General features: G+C 49.7%; 1 protein-coding gene across 1 annotated transcript in view; it reads right to left on the minus strand.

The window, feature by feature from the left end:
- The window catches only part of fam117bb (family with sequence similarity 117 member Bb), a 198,547-nt gene that overhangs the window by 41,617 nt on the left and 131,045 nt on the right, over nucleotides 1–25,885 (minus strand). Inside the window, exons 3-4 of the mRNA XM_055871899.1 lie at nucleotides 15,579–15,671; nucleotides 9,065–9,172 (exon numbers count right to left, since the gene is read on the minus strand). Of these exons, the coding sequence (XP_055727874.1) occupies nucleotides 9,065–9,172; nucleotides 15,579–15,671 (201 nt within the window). The remainder of the gene's footprint in view (nucleotides 1–9,064; nucleotides 9,173–15,578; nucleotides 15,672–25,885) is intronic.

Here is a 25,885-nt window from a genome sequence, read left to right on the forward strand (position 1 = left end):
CTGGCTAGTTCACCCCTCATGTAGAGAGGTCTGTCCACCTGGCTAGTTCACCCCTCATGTAGAGAGGTCTGTCCACCTGGCTAGTTCACCCCTCATGAAGAGAGAGAGGTCTGTCCACCTGGCTAGTTCACCCCTCATGTAGAGAGAGAGGTCTGTCCACCTGGCTAGTTCACCCCTCATGTAGAGAGGTCTGTCCACCTGACTAGTTCACCCCTCATGTAGAGAGAGAGGTCTGTCCACCTGGCTAGTTCACCCCTCATGTAGAGAGAGAGGTCTGTCCACCTGGCTAGTTCACCCCTCATGTAGAGAGGTCTGTCCACCTGGCTAGTTCACCCCTCATGTAGAGAGGTCTGTCCACCTGGCTAGTTCACCCCTCATGTAGAGAGGTCTGTCCACCTGGCTAGTTCACCCCTCATGTAGAGAGGTCTGTCCACCTGGCTAGTTCACCCCTCATGAAGAGAGAGAGGTCTGTCCACCTGGCTAGTTCACCCCTCATGTAGAGAGAGAGGTCTGTCCACCTGGCTAGTTCACCCCTCATGTAGAGAGGTCTGTTCACCTGGCTAGTTCACCCCTCATGTAGAGAGAGAGGTCTGTCCACCTGGCTAGTTCACCCCTCATGAAGAGAGGTCTGTCCACCTGGCTAGTTCACCCCTCATGTAGAGAGGTCTGTCCACCTGGCTAGTTCACCCCTCATGTAGAGAGGTCTGTCCACCTGGCTAGTTCACCCCTCATGTAGAGAGGTCTGTCCACCTGGCTAGTTCACCCCTCATGTAGAGAGGTCTGTCCACCTGGCTAGTTCACCCCTCATGTAGAGAGAGAGGTCTGTCCACCTGGCTAGTTCACCCCTCATGTAGAGAGAGAGGTCTGTTCACCTGGCTAGTTCACCCCTCATGTAGAGAGAGAGGTCTGTCCACCTGGCTAGTTCACCCCTCATGTAGAGAGGTCTGTCCACCTGGCTAGTTCACCCCTCATGTAGAGAGAGAGGTCTGTCCACCTGGCTAGTTCACCCCTCATGAAGAGAGGTCTGTCCACCTGGCTAGTTCACCCCTCATGTAGAGAGAGAGGTCTGTCCACCTGGCTAGTTCACCCCTCATGTAGAGAGAGGTCTGTCCACCTGGCTAGTTCACCCCTCATGAAGAGAGGTCTGTCCACCTGGCTAGTTCACCCCTCATGTAGAGAGAGAGGTCTGTCCACCTGGCTAGTTCACCCCTCATGTAGAGAGAGGTCTGTCCACCTGGCTAGTTCACCCCTCATGTAGAGAGGTCTGTCCACCTGGCTAGTTTACCCCTCATGTAGAGAGAGAGGTCTGTCCACCTGGCTAGTTCACCCCTCATGTAGAGAGAGAGGTCTGTACACCTGGCTAGTTCACCCCTCATGTAGAGAGAGAGGTCTGTCCACCTGGCTAGTTCACCCCTCATGTAGAGAGGTCTGTCCACCTGGCTAGTTCACCCCTCATGTAGAGAGAGAGGTCTGTCCACCTGGCTAGTTCACCCCTCATGTAGAGAGAGAGGTCTGTCCACCTGGCTAGTTCACCCCTCATGTAGAGAGAGAGGTCTGTCCACCTGGCTAGTTCACCCCTCATGTAGAGAGGTCTGTCCACCTGGCTAGTTCACCCCTCATGTAGAGAGGTCTGTCCACCTGGCTAGTTCACCCCTCATGTAGAGAGGTCTGTCCACCTGGCTAGTTCACCCCTCATGTAGAGAGGTCTGTCCACCTGGCTAGTTCACCCCTCATGTAGAGAGGTCTGTCCACCTGGCTAGTTCACCCCTCATGTAGAGAGAGAGGTCTGTCCACCTGGCTAGTTCACCCCTCATGTAGAGAGAGAGGTCTGTCCACCTGGCTAGTTCACCCCTCATGTAGAGAGAGAGGTCTGTCCACCTGGCTAGTTCACCCCTCATGTAGAGAGAGAGGTCTGTCCACCTGGCTAGTTCACCCCTCATGTAGAGAGAGGTCTGTCCACCTGGCTAGTTCACCCCTAATGTAGAGAGAGAGGACTGTTCACCTGGCTAGTTCACCCCTCATGTAGAGAGGTCTGTCCACCTGGCTAGTTCACCCCTCATGTAGAGAGGTCTGTCCACCTGACTAGTTCACCCCTCATGTAGAGAGAGAGGTCTGTCCACCTGGCTAGTTCACCCCTCATGTAGAGAGAGAGGTCTGTCCACCTGGCTAGTTCACCCCTTATGTAGAGAGGTCTGTCCACCTGGCTAGTTCACCCCTCATGTAGAGAGGTCTGTTCACCTGGCTAGTTCACCCCTCATGTAGAGAGAGAGGTCTGTCCACCTGGCTAGTTCACCCCTCATGAAGAGAGGTCTGTCCACCTGGCTAGTTCACCCCTCATGTAGAGAGGTCTGTCCACCTGGCTAGTTCACCCCTCATGTAGAGAGAGAGGTCTGTACACCTGACTAGTTCACCCCTCATGTAGAGAGAGAGGTCTGTACACCTGGCTAGTTCACCCCTCATGAAGAGAGGTCTGTCCACCTGGCTAGTTCACCCCTCATGTAGAGAGGTCTGTCCACCTGGCTAGTTCACCCCTCATGTAGAGAGGTCTGTCCACCTGGCTAGTTCACCCCTCATGTAGAGAGGTCTGTCCACCTGGCTAGTTCACCCCTCATGTAGAGAGGTCTGTCCACCTGGCTAGTTCACCCCTCATGTAGAGAGGTCTGTTCACCTGGCTAGTTCACCCCTCATGTAGAGAGGTCTGTCCACCTGGCTAGTTCACCCCTCATGTAGAGAGGTCTGTCCACCTGGCTAGTTCACCCCTCATGTAGAGAGGTCTGTCCACCTGGCTAGTTCACCCCTCATGTAGAGAGGTCTGTCCACCTGGCTAGTTCACCCCTCATGTAGAGAGAGAGGTCTGTTCACCTGGCTAGTTCACCCCTCATGTAGAGAGAGAGGTCTGTCCACCTGGCTAGTTCACCCCTCATGTAGAGAGGTCTGTCCACCTGGCTAGTTCACCCCTCATGTAGAGAGAGAGGTCTGTCCACCTGGCTAGTTCACCCCTCATGAAGAGAGGTCTGTCCACCTGGCTAGTTCACCCCTCATGAAGAGAGGTCTGTCCACCTGGTTAGTTCACCCCTCATGTAGAGAGAGAGGTCTGTCCACCTGGCTAGTTCACCCCTCATGTAGAGAGAGGTCTGTCCACCTGGCTAGTTCACCCCTCATGTAGAGAGAGGTCTGTCCACCTGGCTAGTTCACCCCTCATGTAGAGAGGTCTGTCCACCTGGCTAGTTTACCCCTCATGTAGAGAGAGAGGTCTGTCCACCTGGCTAGTTCACCCCTCATGTAGAGAGAGAGGTCTGTACACCTGGCTAGTTCACCCCTCATGTAGAGAGAGAGGTCTGTCCACCTGGCTAGTTCACCCCTCATGTAGAGAGAGAGGTCCACCTGGCTAGTTCACCCCTCATGTAGAGAGAGAGGTCTGTCCACCTGGCTAGTTCACCCCTCATGTAGAGAGAGAGGTCTGTCCACCTGGCTAGTTCACCCCTCATGTAGAGAGAGAGGTCTGTCCACCTGGCTAGTTCACCCCTCATGTAGAGAGGTCTGTCCACCTGGCTAGTTCACCCCTCATGTAGAGAGGTCTGTCCACCTGGCTAGTTCACCCCTCATGTAGAGAGGTCTGTCCACCTGGCTAGTTCACCCCTCATGTAGAGAGGTCTGTCCACCTGGCTAGTTCACCCCTCATGTAGAGAGAGGTCTGTCCACCTGGCTAGTTCACCCCTCATGAAGAGAGGTCTGTCCACCTGGCTAGTTCACCCCTCATGTAGAGAGAGAGGTCTGTACACCTGGCTAGTTCACCCCTCATGTAGAGAGGTCTGTCCACCTGGCTAGTTCACCCCTCATGTAGAGAGAGAGGTCTGTCCACCTGGCTAGTTCACCCCTCATGTAGAGAGAGAGGTCTGTACACCTGGCTAGTTCACCCCTCATGTAGAGAGAGAGGTCTGTCCACCTGGCTAGTTCACCCCTCATGTAGAGAGAGAGGTCTGTCCACCTGGCTAGTTCACCCCTCATGTAGAGAGAGAGGTCTGTCCACCTGGCTAGTTCACCCCTCATGTAGAGAGAGGTCTGTCCACCTGGCTAGTTCACCCCTCATGTAGAGAGGTCTGTCCACCTGGCTAGTTCACCCCTCATGAAGAGAGAGAGGTCTGTCCACCTGGCTAGTTCACCCCTCATGAAGAGAGGTCTGTCCACCTGGCTAGTTCACCCCTCATGTAGAGAGGTCTGTCCACCTGGCTAGTTCACCCCTCATGAAGAGAGAGAGGTCTGTCCACCTGGCTAGTTCACCCCTCATGTAGAGAGAGAGGTCTGTCCACCTGGCTAGTTCACCCCTCATGTAAAGAGGTCTGTTCACCTGGCTAGTTCACCCCTCATGTAGAGAGAGAGGTCTGTCCACCTGGCTAGTTCACCCCTCATGTAGAGAGGTCTGTCCACCTGGCTAGTTCACCCCTCATGTAGAGAGGTCTGTCCACCTGGCTAGTTCACCCCTCATGTAGAGAGAGAGGTCTGTCCACCTGGCTAGTTCACCCCTCATGTAGAGAGGTCTGTCCACCTGGCTAGTTCACCCCTCATGTAGAGAGGTCTGTCCACCTGGCTAGTTCACCCCTCATGTAGAGAGGTCTGTCCACCTGGCTAGTTCACCCCTCATGTAGAGAGGTCTGTCCACCTGGCTAGTTCACCCCTCATGTAGAGAGAGAGGTCTGTCCACCTGGCTAGTTCACCCCTCATGTAGAGAGGTCTGTCCACCTGGCTAGTTCACCCCTCATGTAGAGAGGTCTGTCCACCTGGCTAGTTCACCCCTCATGTAGAGAGAGAGGTCTGTTCACCTGGCTAGTTCACCCCTCATGTAGAGAGAGAGGTCTGTCCACCTGGCTAGTTCACCCCTCATGTAGAGAGAGAGGTCTGTCCACCTGGCTAGTTTACCCCTCATGTAGAGAGAGAGGTCTGTCCACCTGGCTAGTTCACCCCTCATGTAGAGAGAGAGGTCTGTCCACCTGGCTAGTTCACCCCTCATGTAGAGAGGTCTGTCCACCTGGCTAGTTCACCCCTCATGAAGAGAGAGAGGTCTGTCCACCTGGCTAGTTCACCCCTCATGAAGAGAGGTCTGTCCACCTGGCTAGTTCACCCCTCATGTAGAGAGAGAGGTCTGTCCACCTGGCTAGTTCACCCCTCATGTAGAGAGAGAGGTCTGTCCACCTGGCTAGTTCACCCCTCATGTAGAGAGGTCTGTCCACCTGGCTAGTTCACCCCTCATGTAGAGAGGTCTGTCCACCTGGCTAGTTCACCCCTCATGTAGAGAGGTCTGTCCACCTGGCTAGTTCACCCCTCATGTAGAGAGGTCTGTCCACCTGGCTAGTTCACCCCTCATGTAGAGAGGTCTGTCCACCTGGCTAGTTCACCCCTCATGTAGAGAGGTCTGTCCACCTGGCTAGTTCACCCCTCATGTAGAGAGGTCTGTCCACCTGGCTAGTTCACCCCTCATGTAGAGAGGTCTGTCCACCTGGCTAGTTCACCCCTCATGTAGAGAGGTCTGTCCACCTGGCTAGTTCACCCCTCATGTAGAGAGGTCTGTCCACCTGGCTAGTTCACCCCTCATGTAGAGAGGTCTGTCCACCTGGCTAGTTCACCCCTCATGTAGAGAGAGAGGTCTGTCCACCTGGCTAGTTCACCCCTCATGTAGAGAGGTCTGTCCACCTGGCTAGTTCACCCCTCATGTAGAGAGGTCTGTCCACCTGGCTAGTTCACCCCTCATGTAGAGAGAGAGGTCTGTTCACCTGGCTAGTTCACCCCTCATGTAGAGAGAGAGGTCTGTCCACCTGGCTAGTTCACCCCTCATGTAGAGAGAGAGGTCTGTCCACCTGGCTAGTTTACCCCTCATGTAGAGAGAGAGGTCTGTCCACCTGGCTAGTTCACCCCTCATGTAGAGAGAGAGGTCTGTCCACCTGGCTAGTTCACCCCTCATGTAGAGAGGTCTGTCCACCTGGCTAGTTCACCCCTCATGTAGAGAGGTCTGTCCACCTGGCTAGTTCACCCCTCATGTAGAGAGGTCTGTCCACCTGGCTAGTTCACCCCTCATGAAGAGAGAGAGGTCTGTCCACCTGGCTAGTTCACCCCTCATGAAGAGAGGTCTGTCCACCTGGCTAGTTCACCCCTCATGTAGAGAGAGAGGTCTGTCCACCTGGCTAGTTCACCCCTCATGTAGAGAGAGAGGTCTGTCCACCTGGCTAGTTCACCCCTCATGTAGAGAGGTCTGTCCACCTGGCTAGTTCACCCCTCATGTAGAGAGGTCTGTCCACCTGGCTAGTTCACCCCTCATGTAGAGAGGTCTGTCCACCTGGCTAGTTCACCCCTCATGTAGAGAGGTCTGTCCACCTGGCTAGTTCACCCCTCATGTAGAGAGGTCTGTCCACCTGGCTAGTTCACCCCTCATGTAGAGAGGTCTGTCCACCTGGCTAGTTCACCCCTCATGTAGAGAGGTCTGTCCACCTGGCTAGTTCACCCCTCATGTAGAGAGGTCTGTCCACCTGGCTAGTTCACCCCTCATGTAGAGAGGTCTGTCCACCTGGCTAGTTCACCCCTCATGAAGATAAATCTGTCTATATACATGGGGTACCAGGCTATATACACGGGGTACCAGGCTATATACACGGGGTACCAGGCTATATACACGGGGTACCAGGCTATATACATGGGGTACCAGGCTATATACACTGGGTACCAGGCTATATACACTGGGTACCAGGCTATATACACTGGGTACCAGTCTATATAAACTGGGTACCAGGCTATATACACCGGTTACCAGGCTATATACACTGGGTACCAGGCTATATAAACTGGGTACCAGGCTATATACACCGGTTACCAGGCTATATACACCGGTTACCAGGCTATATACACAGGGGTACCAGGCTATATACACTGGGTACCAGGCTATATACACCGGTTACCAGGCTATATGCACAGGGGTACCAGGCTATATACACTGGGTACCAGGCTATATACACCGGTTACCAGGCTATATACACGGGGTACCAGGGGGGGCGTGCTCGGTCACCCTTTTCCTATAGTACACAATCATCCCCCTGAGGGGCCCCCGTGTTGAGGGTCAGTGTAGCGGAGGTGTTGTTGTCTACCCTCACCACCTGGGGGCGGCCCGTCAGGAAGTCCAGGATCCAGTTGCAAAGGGAGGTGTTTAGTCCCAAGGTCCTTAGCTTAGTGATGAGCTTTGTGGGCACTATGGTGTTGAACGCTGAGCTGTATTCAATGAATAGCATTCTTACATAGGTGTTCCTTTTGTCCAGGTGGGAAAGGGCAGTGTGGAGTGCAATAGAGATTGCATCATCTGTGGATCTGTTTGGGCGATATGTGAATTGGAGTAGGTCTAGGGTTTCTGGGATAATGGTGTTGATGTGAGCCATGACCAGCCTTTCAAAGGATTTCATGGCTACAGATGTGAGTGGTACAGGACGATAGTCATTTAGACAGGTTACCTTGGTGTTATTGGACCCAGGGACTATGCTGGTCTGCTTGAAACATGTAGGTATTACAGACTCAGACAGGGAGAGGTTGCAAATGTCATTGAAGACACTTGCCAGCTGGTCAGAGCATGCTCTGAGTACGCGTCCTGGTAATCCGTCTGGCCCTGCAGCCTTGTAAATGTTGACTTGTTTAAAAGATCTTACTCACATCGGCTACAGAGAGCGTGAATCACACAGTCGTCCGGAACAGCTGGTGCTCTCATTCATGGTTCAGTGCTGCTTGCCACAAAGGTGATCTAGAGTTTTTTCGCCTCTAGTTGCACCGGTGAAATGAGGTGAGACGGATTTCAGTTTCCCTGCATTAAAGCCATTAGGCCCTGCCACACACACAAATCAAGGCACGCTTTGCTCTCCCCACTGACTATACGCCTCTTAGCAGGTGGCATCTCTATTAGATAGGTAACTCAGTGTTCTATTAGATAGGTAACTCTGTGTTCTATTAGATAGGTAACTCTGTGTTCTATTAGATAGGTAACTCTGTGTTCTATTAGATAGGTAACTCAGTGTTCTATTAGATAGGTAACTCTGTGTTCTATTAGATAGGTAACTCAGTGTTCTATTAGATAGGTAACTCTGTGTTCTATTAGATAGGTAACTCTGTGTTCTATTAGATAGGTAACTCTGTGTTCTATTAGATAGGTAACTCTGTGTTCTATTAGATAGGTAACTCTTTGCTCTCCCCACTGACTATACGCCTCTTAGCAGGTGGCATCTCCAGAGCTCCACAAGTGAAAGCTTAACGCCAGTAACACCGTTTACTGAAAGAGGAAGGCTTTGACCTTTAAACAAGCATGTTCAAGTTCATCTGCAACTATTACGCCAATGGGAATCTAAATCTAAATCTGAATCTAAATCTGAATCTAAACCTGAATCGAAACCTGAATCTAAACCTGAATCTAAACCTAAATCTAAACCTGAATCTAAACCTGAATCTCAATCAAAATCTAAATCTAAACCTGAATCTAAATCTGAATCTAAATCTGAATCTAAACCTGAATCTAAATCTGAATCTAAATCTAAATCTGAATCTAAACCTGAATTTAAATCTGAATCTAAACCTGAATCTAAACCTGAATCTAAATCTGAACCTGAATCTAAATCTGAATCTGAATCTAAATCTTAATCTGAACCTAAACCTGAATCTGAACCTGAATTTAAATCTGAATCTGAATCTAAACCTGAATCTAAACCTGAATCTAAATCTAAACCTAAATCTAAACCTGAATCTAAATCTAAACCTGAATCTGAACCTGAATTTAAATCTGAATCTGAATCTAAACCTGAATCTAAACCTGAATCTAAACCTGAATCAATATAAATCTAAATCTGAATTTGAATATAAATCTAAATCTGAATGTAAATCTGAATCTAAATCTGAATGTAAATCTGAATCTGCTTTGAGTCCTTTTGTAACAGTGGAGATCTAGATGTCATGTAAATAATCCCAATTGCAGCAGTTGAATCAGGCCTAGACCATTTCTATCTATTCTCCGTGGCTTTATGGGTCCCTCGCCTCGCCCTGCTCACACCTGCGGGAGAGCAGCATGGTTCCCATTGAATGGTGATTTGCGTTCCTTGTCTCTGTGGTGACGGCTGCTGTGCTTACTCCGCTGGAGCTGCTGCCTCAGTTTGGCAATCTGGAGAAAGACAACAGAGAGATGAGACGGGTCAGGAGGAGGAGAGGGAAGAAGAGCTCCAAAATATACTTTTCCAATGACCATACCTGAACCAGGAAACACTGATAAAGGTTCCCCTATTTCACGGATGGACCATTTCATTACATGCATAGTGCTATTTGTTCCTCTTGGCGTATATAACTTCTGCCCAGTGGATGTACGTAATATCGTGCACCTAGACAGTGACAGTGAGTGACAAGCCACATTGATACAATAGACAACCCGCTACATAGACAGGTGCAGTAAACTGGGAAACGAGGCCCGACAGGATATTACAGTTTCTGTTCCTGTGTAATTGGACTAGAATAAGTAATCTCCCTGACTCCATGCAGACATGTCTTCAGTGCTTCAGCGCATTCCTGTGTGATTATACTTTACACTGACGCCACACAACCGTCCCTCCCCCAGCCACACACCTCTACCCTGACCCAGCCACACACCTCTAACCTGACCCAGCCACACACCACTACCCTGACCCAGCCACACACCACTACCCAGCCACACACCTCTACCCTGACCCAGCCACACACCACTACCCAGCCACACACCTCTACCCTGACCCAGCCACACACCACTACCCAGCCACACACCTCTACCCTGACCCAGCCACACACCACTACCCTGACCCAGCCACACACCACTACCCAGCCACACACCTCTACCCCGACCCAGCCACTCACCTCTACCCCGACCCAGCCACACACCTCTACCCTGACCCAGCCACACACCTCTACCCTGACCCAGCCACACACCTCTACCCAGCCACACACCTCTACCCTGACCCAGCCACACACCACTACCCTGACCCAGCCACACACCTCTACCCTGACCCAGCCACACACCACTACCCTGACCCAGCCACACACCTCTACCCTGACCCAGCCACACACCTCTACCCTGACCCAGCCACACACCTCTACCCTGACCCAGCCACACACCTCTACCCTGACCCAGCCACACACCACTACCCTGACCCAGCCACACACCTCTACCCTGACCCAGCCACACACCACTACCCTGACCCAGCCACACACCTCTACCCTGACCCAGCCACACACCTCTACCCTGACCCAGCCACACACCACTACCCTGACCCAGCCACACACCTCTACCCTGACCCAGCCACACACCACTACCCTGACCCAGCCACACACCACTACCCTGACCCAGCCACACACCACTACCCTGACCCAGCCACACACCTCTACCCAGCCACACACCACTACCCTGACCCAGCCACACACCACTACCCTGACCCAGCCACACACCTCTACCCTGACCCAGCCACACACCACTACCCTGACCCAGCCACACACCACTACCCTGACCCAGCCACACACCACTACCCTGACCCAGCCACACACCTCTACCCTGACCCAGCCACACACCTCTACCCTGACCCAGCCACACCACTACCCTGACCCAGCCACCTCTACCCTGACCCAGCCACCTCTACCCTGACCCAGACACCTCTACCCTGACCCAGCCACCACTACCCTGACCCAGCCACCACTACCCTGACCCAGCCACACACCTCTACCCTGACCCAGCCACCTCTACCCTGACCCAGCCACCACTACCCTGACCCAGCCACACACCAGTGTTAACCTCATGATAAATCACAGCGATGTATAGGGAAACCACTTCTTCAATCTTTATGGCCCTACAACAAAGAACAAACAGCAAAAATATTTGAGAACATCTACTCATTCAAGGGTTTTTCGTTATATTTACTATGGGTGGGGGAAGGGGTGGAGGAGTGTAGAGGGCTGTGGGAAGGGATGGAGGGGTGTAGAGGGCTGTGGGAAGGGGTGGAGGGGTATAGAGGGCTGGGGGAAGGGGTGGAGGGGTGTAGAGGGCTGGGGGAAGGGGTGGAGGGGTGTAGAGGGCTGGGGGAAGGGGTGGAGGGGTGTAGAGGGCTGGGGGAAGGGGTGGAGGGGTGTAGAGGGCTGGGGGAAGGGGTGGAGGGGTGTAGAGGGCTGTGGGAAGGGGTGGAGGAGTGTAGAGGGCTGGGGGAAGGGGTGGAGGAGTGTAGAGGGCTGGGGGAAGAGATGGAGGGGTGTAGAGGGCTGGGGGAAGAGATGGAGGGGTGTAGAGGGCTGGGGGAAGGGGTGGAGGGGTGTAGAGGGCTGGGGGAAGGGGTGGAGGGGTGTAGAGGGCTGGGGGAAGGGGATGGAGGGGTTTAGAGGGCTGGGGGAAGAGATGGAGGGGTGTAGAGGGCTGGGGAAGGGGTGGAGGAGTGTAGAGGGCTGGGGGAAGGGGTGGAGGAGTGTAGAGGGCTGGGGGAAGGGGTGGAGGGGTGTAGAGGGCTGGGGGAAGGGTATGGAGGGGTGTAGAGGGCTGGGGGAAGAGATGGAGGGGTGTAGAGGGCTGGGGGAAGAGATGGAGGAGTGTACAGGGCTGGGGGAAGGGTATGGAGGGGTGTAGAGGGCTGGGGGAAGGGGTGGAGGAGTGTAGAGGGCTGGTGGAAGGGGTGGAGGGGTGTAGAGGGCTGGGGGAAGGGGTGGAGGGGTGTAGAGGGCTGGGGGAAGGGGTGGAGGGGTGTAGAGGGCTGTGGGAAGGGGTGGAGGGGTGTAGAGGGCTGGGGGAAGAGATGGAGGGGTGTAGAGGGCTGGGGGAAGGGGTGGAGGGGTGTAGAGGGCTGGGGGAAGGGGTGGAGGGGTGTAGAGGGCTGGGGGAAGGGGTGGAGGGGTGTAGAGGGCTGGGGGAAGGGGATGGAGGGGTTTAGAGGGCTGGGGGAAGAGATGGAGGGGTGTAGAGGGCTGGGGAAGGGGTGGAGGAGTGTAGAGGGCTGGGGGAAGGGGTGGAGGAGTGTAGAGGGCTGGGGGAAGGGGTGGAGGGGTGTAGAGGGCTGGGGGAAGAGATGGAGGGGTGTAGAGGGCTGGGGGAAGGGGTGGAGGGGTGTAGATGGCTGGGGGAAGAGATGGAGGGGTGTAGAGGGCTGGGGGAAGGGGTGGAGAGGTGTAGAGGGCTGGGGGAAGAGATGGAGGGGTGTAGAGGGCTGGGGAAGGGGTGTAGAGGGCTGGTGGAAGGGGTGGAGGGGTGTAGAGGGCTGGGGGAAGGGGTGGAGGGGTGTAGAGGGCTGGGGGAAGGGGTGAAGGAGTGTAGAGGGCTGGGGGAAGAGATGGAGGGGTGTAGAGGGCTGGGGGAAGGGGTGGAGGGGTGTAAAGGGCTGGGGGAAGAGATGGAGGGGTGTAGAGGGCTGGGGGAAGGGGTGGAGGGGTGTAAAGGGGTGGAGGGGTGTAGAGGGCTGGGGGAAAAGGTGGAGGGGTGTAGAGGGCTGGGGGAAGGGGTGGAGGGGTGTAGAGGGCTGGGGGAAGGGGAGGAGGGGTGTAGAGGGCTGGGGGAAGGGGTGGAGGAGTGTAGAGGGCTGGGGGAAGGGGTGGAGGAGTGTAGAGGGCTGGGGGAAGGGGATGGAGGGGTGTAGAGGGCTGGGGGAAGGGGATGGAGGGGTTTAGAGGGCTGGGGGAAGAGATGGAGGGGTGTAGAGGGCTTGGGGAAGGGATGGAGGGGTGTAGAGGGCTGGGGGAAGAGATGGAGGGGTGTAGAGGGCTGGGGGAAGAGATGGAGGGGTGTAGAGGGCTGGGGGAAGGGGTGGAGGGGTGTAGAGGGCTGGGGGAAGAGATGGAGGAGTGTAGAGGGCTGGGGGAAGGGATGGAGGGGTGTAGAGGGCTGGGGGAAGAGATGGAGGGGTGTAGAGGGCTGGGGGAAGGGGTGGAGGGGTGTAAAGGGCTGGGGGAAGAGATGGAGGGGTGTAGAGGGCTGGGGGAAGGGATGGAGGGGTGTAGAGGGCTGGGGGAAGAGATGGAGGGGTGTAGAGGGCTGGGGGAAGGGGTGGAGGGGTGTAAAGGGCTGGGGGAAGAGATGGAGGGGTGTAGAGGGCTGGGGGAAGGGGATGGAGGGGTGTAAAGGGGTGGAGGGGTGTAGAGGGCTGGGGGAAAAGGTGGAGGGGTGTAGAGGGCTGGGGGAAGGGGTGGAGGGGTGTAGAGGGCTGGGGGAAGGGGAGGAGGGGTGTAGAGGGCTGGGGGAAGGGGTGGAGGAGTGTAGAGGGCTGGGGGAAGGGGTGGAGGAGTGTAGAGGGCTGGGGGAAGGGTATGGAGGGGTGTAGAGGGCTGGGGGAAGGGGTGAAGGGGTGTAGAGGGCTGGGGGAAGGGGTGGAGGAGTGTAGAGGGCTGGGGGAAGGGGTGGAGGGGTGTAGAGGGCTGGGGGAAGGGGATGGAGGGGTGTAGGGGGCTAGGGGAAGGGGATGGAGGGGTGTAAAGGGGTGGAGGGGTGTAGGGGGCAAGCGGATGGAGGGGTGTAGAGGGCTGGGGGAAGGGGTGGAGGGGTGTAGAGGGCTGGGGGAAGAGATGGAGGGGTGTAGAGGGCTGGGGGAAGGGGTGGAGGGGTGTAAAGGGCTGGGGGAAGAGATGGAGGGGTGTAGAGGGCTGGGGGAAGGGGTGGAGGGGTGTAAAGGGGTGGAGGGGTGTAGAGGGCTGGGGGAAAAGGTGGAGGGGTGTAGAGGGCTGGGGGAAGGGGTGGAGGGGTGTAGAGGGCTGGGGGAAGGGGAGGAGGGGTGTAGAGGGCTGGGGGAAGGGGTGGAGGAGTGTAGAGGGCTGGGGGAAGGGGTGGAGGAGTGTAGAGGGCTGGGGGAAGGGTATGGAGGGGTGTAGAGGGCTGGGGGAAGGGGTGAAGGGGTGTAGAGGGCTGGGGGAAGGGGTGGAGGAGTGTAGAGGGCTGGGGGAAGGGGATGGAGGGGTGTAAAGGGGTGGAGGGGTGTAGGGGGCAAGCGGATGGAGGGGTGTAGAGGGCTGGGGGAAGGGGTGGAGGGGTGTAGAGGGCTGGGGGAAGGGGTGGAGGAGTGTAGAGGGCTGGGGGAAGGGGTGGAGGGGTGTAGAGGGCTGGGGGAAGGGGTGGAGGAGTGTAGAGGGCTGGGGGAAGGGGTGGAGGAGTGTAGAGGGCTGGGGGAAGGGGTGGAGGGGTGTAGAGGGCTGGGGGAAGGGGATGGAGGGGTGTAGGGGGCTGGGGGAAGGGGTGGAGGGGTGTAGAGGGGTGGAGGGGTGTAGGGGGCTGGGGGAAGGGGATGGAGGGGTGTAAAGGGGTGGAGGGGTGTAGGGGGCTGGGGGAAGGGGTGGAGGGGTGTAGAGGGCTGGGGGAAGGGGTGGAGGAGTGTAGAGGGCTGGGGGAAGGGGTGGAGGAGTGTAGAGGGCTGGGGGAAGGGGTGGAGGGGTGTAGAGGGCTGGGGGAAGGGGATGGAGGGGTGTAGGGGGCTAGGGGAAGGGGAAGGGGTGGAGAGGGGTGGAGGGGTGTAGGGGGCAAGCGGATGGAGGGGTGTAGAGGGCTGGGGGAAGGGGTGGAGGGGTGTAGAGGGCTGGGGGAAGGGGTGGAGGAGTGTAGAGGGCTGGGGGAAGGGTATGGAGGGGTGTAGAGGGCTGGGGGAAGGGGTGAAGGGGTGTAGAGGGCTGGGGGAAGAGATGGAGGGGTGTAGAGGGCTGGTGGAAGGGGTGGAGGGGTGTAGAGGGCTGGTGGAAGGGATGGAGGGGTGTAGAGGGCTGGGGGAAGGGGTAGAGGGGTGTAGAGGGCTGGGGGAAGGGGTGGAGGGGTGTAGAGGGCTGGTGGAAGGGGTGGAGGGGTGTAGAGGGCTGGGGGAAGAGATGGAGGGGTGTAGAGGGCTGGGGGGAGGGATGGAGGGGTGTAGAGGGCTGGGGGAAGGGGTGGAGGGGTGTAGAGGGCTGGGGGAAGAGATGGAGGAGTGTAGAGGGCTGGGGGGAGGGATGGAGGGGTGTAGAGGGCTGGGGGAAGGGGTGGAGGGGTGTAGAGGGCTGGGGAAGGGGTGTAGAGGGCTGGTGGAAGGGGTGGAGGGGTGTAGAGGGCTGGGGGAAGGGGTGGAGGGGTGTAGAGGGCTGGGGGAAGGGATGGAGGAGTGTAGAGGGCTGGGGGAAGGGGTGGAGGGGTGTAGAGGGCTGGGGGAAGGGGTGGAGGGGTGTAGAGGGCTGGGGGAAGAGATGGAGGGGTGTAGAGGGCTGGGGGGAGGGATGGAGGGGTGTAGAGGGCTGGGGGAAGGGGTGGAGGGGTGTAGAGGGCTGGGGGAAGAGATGGAGGAGTGTAGAGGGCTGGGGGGAGGGATGGAGGGGTGTAGAGGGCTGGGGGAAGAGATGGAGGGGTGTAGAGGGCTGGGGGAAGAGATGGAGGGGTGTAGAGGGCTGGGGGAAGAGATGGAGGAGTGTAGAGGGCTGGGGGAAGGGGTAGAGGGGTGTAGAGGGCTGGGGGAAGAGATGGAGGGGTGTAGAGGGCTGGGGGGGGGCTAGAGGGGTGTAGAGGGCTGGGGGAAGGGGTGGAGGGGTGTAGAGGGCTGGGGGAAGGGGAGGAGCAGGGGAGGAGTGCATACCTCTTTCAGTTGGTCAGAGCTTCCCCAGGAGGCTGAACGTTGGTGAGAAGCCCTCCTCTTCTCCACAAACTCCTCTGCCCAGGCACTGGGGGTCTGGGGAAAGAGAGAGAAAACACTGAAAGTAACATGTTGAGTAGTATTTGAACACAGGTGCCTGGGTCTGGTCCTGCCTGGGTCTGGTCCTGCCTGGGTCTGGTCCTGCCTGGGTCTGGTCCTGCCTGGGTCTGGTCCTGCCTGGGTCTGGTCCTGCCTGGGTCTGGTCCTGCCTGGGTCTTTGCCAAAGATCACTTCCTTCTTCTCAGGAGTTTAAGATTACCAGCTGAGCCAGAGACCAGGTCAGGCACAGCTCTGTTCTACAGCTGTGGGGACTGACTGGAGGGAGAAGAGGAGAGGGGGAGAGGTGGGCAGGCACAGGGAGAGGAGGGCACAGGGAGAGGAGAGGCGGGCACAGGGAGAGGAGAGGCGGGCACAGGGAGAGGAGAGGAGGGCACAGGGAGAGGAGAGGAGGGCACAGGGAGAGGAGAGGCGGGCACAGGGAGAAGAGAGGAGGGCACAGGGAGAGGAGGGCACAGGGAGAGGAAAGGCGGGCACAGGGAGAAGAGAGGAGGGCACAGGGAGAGGAGAGGCGGGCAGGTAGCGACTGCCGTAAGGGACACGCCGCCACACAGTGCCAACTCACACACACACAAAACGCTGTGTCATTTGTGCCGAAAGGTCTGGAGCGGGAGAGGACATGTTGCTGGAGCCCAATGAGTCTTTCATAACGTTAGTCAGTATTCAATGTGTTCATTATCCCTGACACACTGAGCAACAATGTGTTCATTATCCCCGACACACTGAGCAACAATGTGTTCATTATCCCCGACACACTGAGCAACAATGTGTTCATTATCCCCGACACACTGAGCAACAATGTGTTCATTATCCCCGACACACTGAGCAACAATGTGTTCATTATCCCCGACACACTGAGCAACAATGTGTTCATTATCCCCGACACACTGAGCAACAATGTGTTCATTATCCCCGACACACTGAGCAACAATGTGTTCATTATCCCCGACACACTGAGCAACAATGTGTTCATTATCCCCGACACACTGAGGAACAATGTGTTCATTATCCCCGAACACTGAGGAACAATGTGTTCATTATCCCCGACACACTGAGCAACAATGTGTTCATTATCCCCGACACACTGAGCAACAATGTGTTCATTATCCCTGACACACTGAGCAACAATGTGTTCATTATCCCTGACACACTGAGCAACAATGTGTTCATTATCCCCGACACACTGAGCAACAATGTATTCATTATCCCTGACACACTGAGCAACAATGTGTTCATTATCCCTGACACACTGAGCAACAATGTGTTCATTATCCCTGACACACTGAGCAACAATGTGTTCATTATCCCTGACACACTGAGCAACAATGTGTTCATTATCCCTGACACACCGAGCAACAATGTGTTCATTATCCCTGACACACTGAGCAACAATGTGTTCATTAGTCTGATTATATAGTACACACCAGCAGTCTGATTATATAGTACACACCAGCAGTCTGATTATATAGTACACACCAGCAGTCTGATTATATAGTACACACCAACAGTCTGATTATATAGTACACACCAACAGTCTGATTATATAGTACACACCAACAGTCTGATTATATAGTACACACCAACAGTTTGATTATATAGTACACACCAAAAGTCTGATTATATAGTACACACCACCAGTCTGATTATATAGTACACACCAACAGTCTGATTATATAGTACACACCAACAGTCTGATTATATAGTACACACCACCAGTCTGATTATATAGTACACACCACCAGTCTGATTATATAGTACACACCACCAGTCTGATTATATAGTACACACCAACAGTCTGATTATATAGTACACACCAACAGTCTGATTATATAGTACACACCAACAGTCTGATTATATAGTACACACCAACAGTCTGATTATATAGTACACACCAACAGTCTGATTATATAGTACACACCAACAGTCTGATTATATAGTACACACCAGCAGTCTGATTATGTAGTACACACCAACAGTCTGATTATATAGTACACACCAGCAGTCTGATTATATAGTACACACCAACAGTCTGATTATATAGTACACACCAGCAGTCTGATGATATAGTACACACCAACAGTCTGATTATATAGTACACACCAACAGTCTGATTATATAGTACACACCACCAGTCTGATTATATAGTACACACCACCAGTCTGATTATATAGTACACACCACCAGTCTGATTATATAGTACACACCAACAGTCTGATTATATAGTACACACCAACAGTCTGATTATATAGTACACACCAACAGTCTGATTATATAGTACACACCAACAGTCTGATTATATAGTACACACCAACAGTCTGATTATATAGTACACACCAACAGTCTGATTATATAGTACACACCAGCAGTCTGATTATGTAGTACACACCAACAGTCTGATTATATAGTACACACCAGCAGTCTGATTATATAGTACACACCAACAGTCTGATTATATAGTACACACCAGCAGTCTGATGATATAGTACACACCAACAGTCTGATTATATAGTACACACCAACAGTCTGATTGTATAGTACACACCAACAGTCTGATTACATAGTACACACCAGCAGTCTGATTATATAGTACACACCAGCAGTCTGATTATATAGTACACACCAGCAGTCTGATTATATAGTACACACCAGCAGTCTGATTATATAGTACACACCAGCAGTCTGATTATATAGTACACACCAGCAGTCTGATTATATAGTACACACTAGCAGTCTGATTATATAGTACACACTAGCAGTCTGATTATATAGTACACACCAGCAGTCTGATTATATAGTACACACCAACAGTCTGATTATATAGTACACACCAACAGTCTGATTATATAGTACACACCGGCAGTCTGATTATATAGTACACACCAACAGTCTGATTATATAGTACACACCAACAGTCTGATTATATAGTACACACCAGCAGTCTGATTTTATAGTACACACCAGCAGTCTGATTATATAGTACACACCAACAGTCTGATTATATAGTACACACCAGCAGTCTGATTATATAGTACACACCAACAGTCTGATTATATAGTACACACCAGCAGTCTGATTATATAGTACACACCAGCAGTCTGATTATATAGTACACACCAGCAGTCTGATTATATAGTACACACCAGCAGTCTGATTATATAGTACACACCAGCAGTCTGATTATATAGTACACACCAGCAGTCTGATTATATAGTACACACCAGCAGTCTGATTATATAGTACACACCAGCAGTCTGATTATATAGTACACACCAGCAGTCTGATTATATAGTACACACCAGCAGTCTGATTATATAGTACACACCAGCAGTCTGATTATATAGTACACACCAGCAGTCTGATTATATAGTACACACCAACAGTCTGATTATATAGTACACACCAGCAGTCTGATTATATAGTACACACCAGCAGTCTGATTATATAGTACACACCAACAGTCTGATTATATAGTACACACCAGCAGTCTGATTATATAGTACACACCAGCGGTCTGATTATATAGTACACACCAGCGGTCTGATTATATAGTACACACCAACAGTCTGATTATATAGTACACACCAACAGTCTGATTATATAGTACACACCAACAGTCTGATTATATAGTACACACCAACAGTCTGATTATATAGTACACACCAGCAGTCTGATTATATAGTACACACCAGCAGTCTGATTATATAGTACACACCAACAGTCTGATTATATAGTACACACCAGCAGTCTGATTATATAGTACACACCAGCAGTCTGATTATATAGTACACACCAGCAGTCTGATTATATAGTACACACCAGCAGTCTGATTATATAGTACACACCAACAGTCTGATTATATAGTACACACCAGCAGTCTGATTATATAGTACACACCAGCAGTCTGATTATATAGTACACACCAGCAGTCTGATTATATAGTACACACCAGCAGTCTGATTATATAGTACACACCAGCAGTCTGATTATATAGTACACACCAGCAGTCTGATTATATAGTACACACCAGCAGTCTGATTATATAGTACACACCAGCAGTCTGATTATATAGTACACACCAGCAGTCTGATTATATAGTACACACCAGCAGTCTGATTATATAGTACACACCAACAGTCTGATTATATAGTACACACCAGCAGTCTGATTATATAGTACACACCAGCAGTCTGATTATATAGTACACACCAGCAGTCTGATTATATAGTACACACCAACAGTCTGATTATATAGTACACACCAGCAGTCTGATTATATAGTACACACCAGCAGTCTGATTATATAGTACACACCAACAGTCTGATTATATAGTACACACCAGCAGTCTGATTATATAGTACACACCAGCAGTCTGATTATATAGTACACACCAGCAGTCTGATTATATAGTACACACCAACAGTCTGATTATATAGTACACACCAACAGTCTGATTATATAGTACACACCAACAGTCTGATTATATAGTACACACCAACAGTCTGATTATATAGTACACACCAGCAGTCTGATTATATAGTACACACCAGCAGTCTGATTATATAGTACACACCAGCAGTCTGATTATATAGTACACACCAACAGTCTGATTATATAGTACACACCAGCAGTCTGATTATATAGTACACACCAGCAGTCTGATTATATAGTACACACCAGCAGTCTGATTATATAGTACACACCAGCAGTCTGATTATATAGTACACACCAGCAGTCTGATTATATAGTACACACCAGCAGTCTGATTATATAGTACACACCAGCAGTCTGATTATATAGTACACACCAGCAGTCTGATTATATAGTACACACCAGCAGTCTGATTATATAGTACACACCAGCAGTCTGATTATATAGTACACACCAGCAGTCTGATTATATAGTACACACCAACAGTCTGATTATATAGTACACACCAGCAGTCTGATTATATAGTACACACCAGCAGTCTGATTATATAGTACACACCAGCAGTCTGATTATATAGTACACACCAGCAGTCTGATTATATAGTACACACCAGCAGTCTGATTATATAGTACACACCAGCAGTCTGATTATATAGTACACACCAACAGTCTGATTATATAGTACACACCAGCAGTCTGATTATATAGTACACACCAACAGTCTGATTATATAGTACACACCAACAGTCTGATTATATAGTACACACCAGCAGTCTGATTATATAGTACACACCAACAGTCTGATTATATAGTACACACCAGCAGTCTGATTATATAGTACACACCAACAGTCTGATTATATAGTACACACCAGCAGTCTGATTATATAGTACACACCAGCAGTCTGATTATATAGTACACACCAACAGTCTGATTATATAGTACACACCAGCAGTCTGATTATATAGTACACACCAGCAGTCTGATTATATAGTACACACCAGCAGTCTGATTATATAGTACACACCAGCAGTCTGATTATATAGTACACACCAGCAGTCTGATTATATAGTACACACCAGCAGTCTGATTATATAGTACACACCAGCAGTCTGATTATATAGTACACACCAGCAGTCTGATTATATAGTACACACCAGCAGTCTGATTATATAGTACACACCAGCAGTCTGATTATATAGTACACACCAACAGTCTGATTATATAGTACACACCAACAGTCTGATTATATAGTACACACCAACAGTCTGATTATATAGTACACACCAACAGTCTGATTATATAGTACACACCAGCAGTCTGATTATATAGTACACACCAGCAGTCTGATTATATAGTACACACCAGCAGTCTGATTATATAGTACACACCAGCAGTCTGATTATATAGTACACACCAGCAGTCTGATTATATAGTACACACCAGCAGTCTGATTATATAGTACACACCAGCAGTCTGATTATATAGTACACACCAGCAGTCTGATTATATAGTACACACCAACAGTCTGATTATATAGTACACACCAGCAGTCTGATTATATAGTACACACCAGCAGTCTGATTATATAGTACACACCAGCAGTCTGATTATATAGTACACACCAGCAGTCTGATTATATAGTACACACCAGCAGTCTGATTATATAGTACACACCAGCAGTCTGATTATATAGTACACACCAGCAGTCTGATTATATAGTACACACCAACAGTCTGATTATATAGTACACACCAGCAGTCTGATTATATAGTACACACCAGCAGTCTGATTATATAGTACACACCAGCAGTCTGATTATATAGTACACACCAGCAGTCTGATTATATAGTACACACCAGCAGTCTGATTATATAGTACACACCAACAGTCTGATTATATAGTACACACCAGCAGTCTGATTATATAGTACACACCAACAGTCTGATTATATAGTACACACCAGCAGTCTGATTATATAGTACACACCAGCAGTCTGATTATATAGTACACACCAGCAGTCTGATTATATAGTACACACCAGCAGTCTGATTATATAGTACACACCAGCAGTCTGATTATATAGTACACACCAGCAGTCTGATTATATAGTACACACCAGCAGTCTGATTATATAGTACACACCAGCAGTCTGATTATATAGTACACACCAGCAGTCTGATTATATAGTACACACCAGCAGTCTGATTATATAGTACACACCAGCAGTCTGATTATATAGTACACACCAGCAGTCTGATTATATAGTACACACCAGCAGTCTGATTATATAGTACACACCAGCAGTCTGATTATATAGTACACACCAGCAGTCTGATTATATAGTACACACCAACAGTCTGATTATATAGTACACACCAACAGTCTGATTATATAGTACACACCAGCAGTCTGATTATATAGTACACACCAACAGTCTGATTATATAGTACACACCAGCAGTCTGATTATATAGTACACACCAACAGTCTGATTATATAGTACACACCAGCAGTCTGATTATATAGTACACACCAGCAGTCTGATTATATAGTACACACCAGCAGTCTGATTATATAGTACACACCAGCAGTCTGATTATATAGTACACACCAGCAGTCTGATTATATAGTACACACCAACAGTCTGATTATATAGTACACACCAGCAGTCTGATTATATAGTACACACCAGCAGTCTGATTATATAGTACACACCAGCAGTCTGATTATATAGTACACACCAGCAGTCTGATTATATAGTACACACCAGCAGTCTGATTATATAGTACACACCAGCAGTCTGATTATATAGTACACACCAGCAGTCTGATTATATAGTACACACCAGCAGTCTGATTATATAGTACACACCAGCAGTCTGATTATATAGTACACACCAGCAGTCTGATTATATAGTACACACCAGCAGTCTGATTATATAGTACACACCAGCAGTCTGATTATATAGTACACACCAGCAGTCTGATTATATAGTACACACCAGCAGTCTGATTATATAGTACACACCAGCAGTCTGATTATATAGTACACACCAGCAGTCTGATTATATAGTACACACCAGCAGTCTGATTATATAGTACACACCAACAGTCTGATTATATAGTACACACCAACAGTCTGATTATATAGTACACACCAACAGTCTGATTATATAGTACACACCAACAGTCTGATTATATAGTACACACCAGCAGTCTGATTATATAGTACACACCAGCAGTCTGATTATATAGTACACACCAGCAGTCTGATTATATAGTACACACCAGCAGTCTGATTATATAGTACACACCAGCAGTCTGATTATATAGTACACACCAGCAGTCTGATTATATAGTACACACCAGCAGTCTGATTATATAGTACACACCAGCAGTCTGATTATATAGTACACACCAACAGTCTGATTATATAGTACACACCAGCAGTCTGATTATATAGTACACACCAGCAGTCTGATTATATAGTACACACCAGCAGTCTGATTATATAGTACACACCAGCAGTCTGATTATATAGTACACACCAGCAGTCTGATTATATAGTACACACCAGCAGTCTGATTATATAGTACACACCAGCAGTCTGATTATATAGTACACACCAGCAGTCTGATTATATAGTACACACCAGCAGTCTGATTATATAGTACACACCAGCAGTCTGATTATATAGTACACACCAGCAGTCTGATTATATAGTACACACCAGCAGTCTGATTATATAGTACACACCAGCAGTCTGATTATATAGTACACACCAGCAGTCTGATTATATAGTACACACCAGCAGTCTGATTATATAGTACACACCAGCAGTCTGATTATATAGTACACACCAGCAGTCTGATTATATAGTACACACCAGCAGTCTGATTATATAGTACACACCAACAGTCTGATTATATAGTACACACCAGCAGTCTGATTATATAGTACACACCAGCAGTCTGATTATATAGTACACACCAGCAGTCTGATTATATAGTACACACCAGCAGTCTGATTATATAGTACACACCAGCAGTCTGATTATATAGTACACACCAGCAGTCTGATTATATAGTACACACCAGCAGTCTGATTATATAGTACACACCAGCAGTCTGATTATATAGTACACACCAGCAGTCTGATTATATAGTACACACCAGCAGTCTGATTATATAGTACACACCAGCAGTCTGATTATATAGTACACACCAGCAGTCTGATTATATAGTACACACCAACAGTCTGATTATATAGTACACACCAACAGTCTGATTATATAGTACACACCAACAGTCTGATTATATAGTACACACCAGCAGTCTGATTATATAGTACACACCAGCAGTCTGATTATATAGTACACACCAGCAGTCTGATTATATAGTACACACCAGCAGTCTGATTATATAGTACACACCAGCAGTCTGATTATATAGTACACACCAGCAGTCTGATTATATAGTACACACCAGCAGTCTGATTATATAGTACACACCAGCAGTCTGATTATATAGTACACACCAGCAGTCTGATTATATAGTACACACCAGCAGTCTGATTATATAGTACACACCAGCAGTCTGATTATATAGTACACACCAGCAGTCTGATTATATAGTACACACCAGCAGTCTGATTATATAGTACACACCAACAGTCTGATTATATAGTACACACCAGCAGTCTGATTATATAGTACACACCAGCAGTCTGATTATATAGTACACACCAGCAGTCTGATTATATAGTACACACCAGCAGTCTGATTATATAGTACACACCAGCAGTCTGATTATATAGTACACACCAGCAGTCTGATTATATAGTACACACCAGCAGTCTGATTATATAGTACACACCAGCAGTCTGATTATATAGTACACACCAGCAGTCTGATTATATAGTACACACCAACAGTCTGATTATATAGTACACACCAACAGTCTGATTATATAGTACACACCAGCAGTCTGATTATATAGTACACACCAGCAGTCTGATTATATAGTACACACCAGCAGTCTGATTATATAGTACACACCAGCAGTCTGATTATATAGTACACACCAGCAGTCTGATTATATAGTACACACCAGCAGTCTGATTATATAGTACACACCAACAGTCTGATTATATAGTACACACCAGCAGTCTGATTATATAGTACACACCAGCAGTCTGATTATATAGTACACACCAGCAGTCTGATTATATAGTACACACCAGCAGTCTGATTATATAGTACACACCAGCAGTCTGATTATATAGTACACACCAGCAGTCTGATTATATAGTACACACCAGCAGTCTGATTATATAGTACACACCAGCAGTCTGATTATATAGTACACACCAGCAGTCTGATTATATAGTACACACCAGCAGTCTGATTATATAGTACACACCAGCAGTCTGATTATATAGTACACACCAGCAGTCTGATTATATAGTACACACCAACAGTCTGATTATATAGTACACACCAGCAGTCTGATTATATAGTACACACCAGCAGTCTGATTATATAGTACACACCAGCAGTCTGATTATATAGTACACACCAGCAGTCTGATTATATAGTACACACCAGCAGTCTGATTATATAGTACACACCAGCAGTCTGATTATATAGTACACACCAGCAGTCTGATTATATAGTACACACCAGCAGTCTGATTATATAGTACACACCAGCAGTCTGATTATATAGTACACACCAGCAGTCTGATTATATAGTACACACCAGCAGT

The sequence above is a fragment of the Salvelinus fontinalis genome, chromosome 19 (assembly GCF_029448725.1).
Source record: "Salvelinus fontinalis isolate EN_2023a chromosome 19, ASM2944872v1, whole genome shotgun sequence".
In the NCBI taxonomy this organism is placed as follows: domain Eukaryota; kingdom Metazoa; phylum Chordata; class Actinopteri; order Salmoniformes; family Salmonidae; genus Salvelinus; species Salvelinus fontinalis.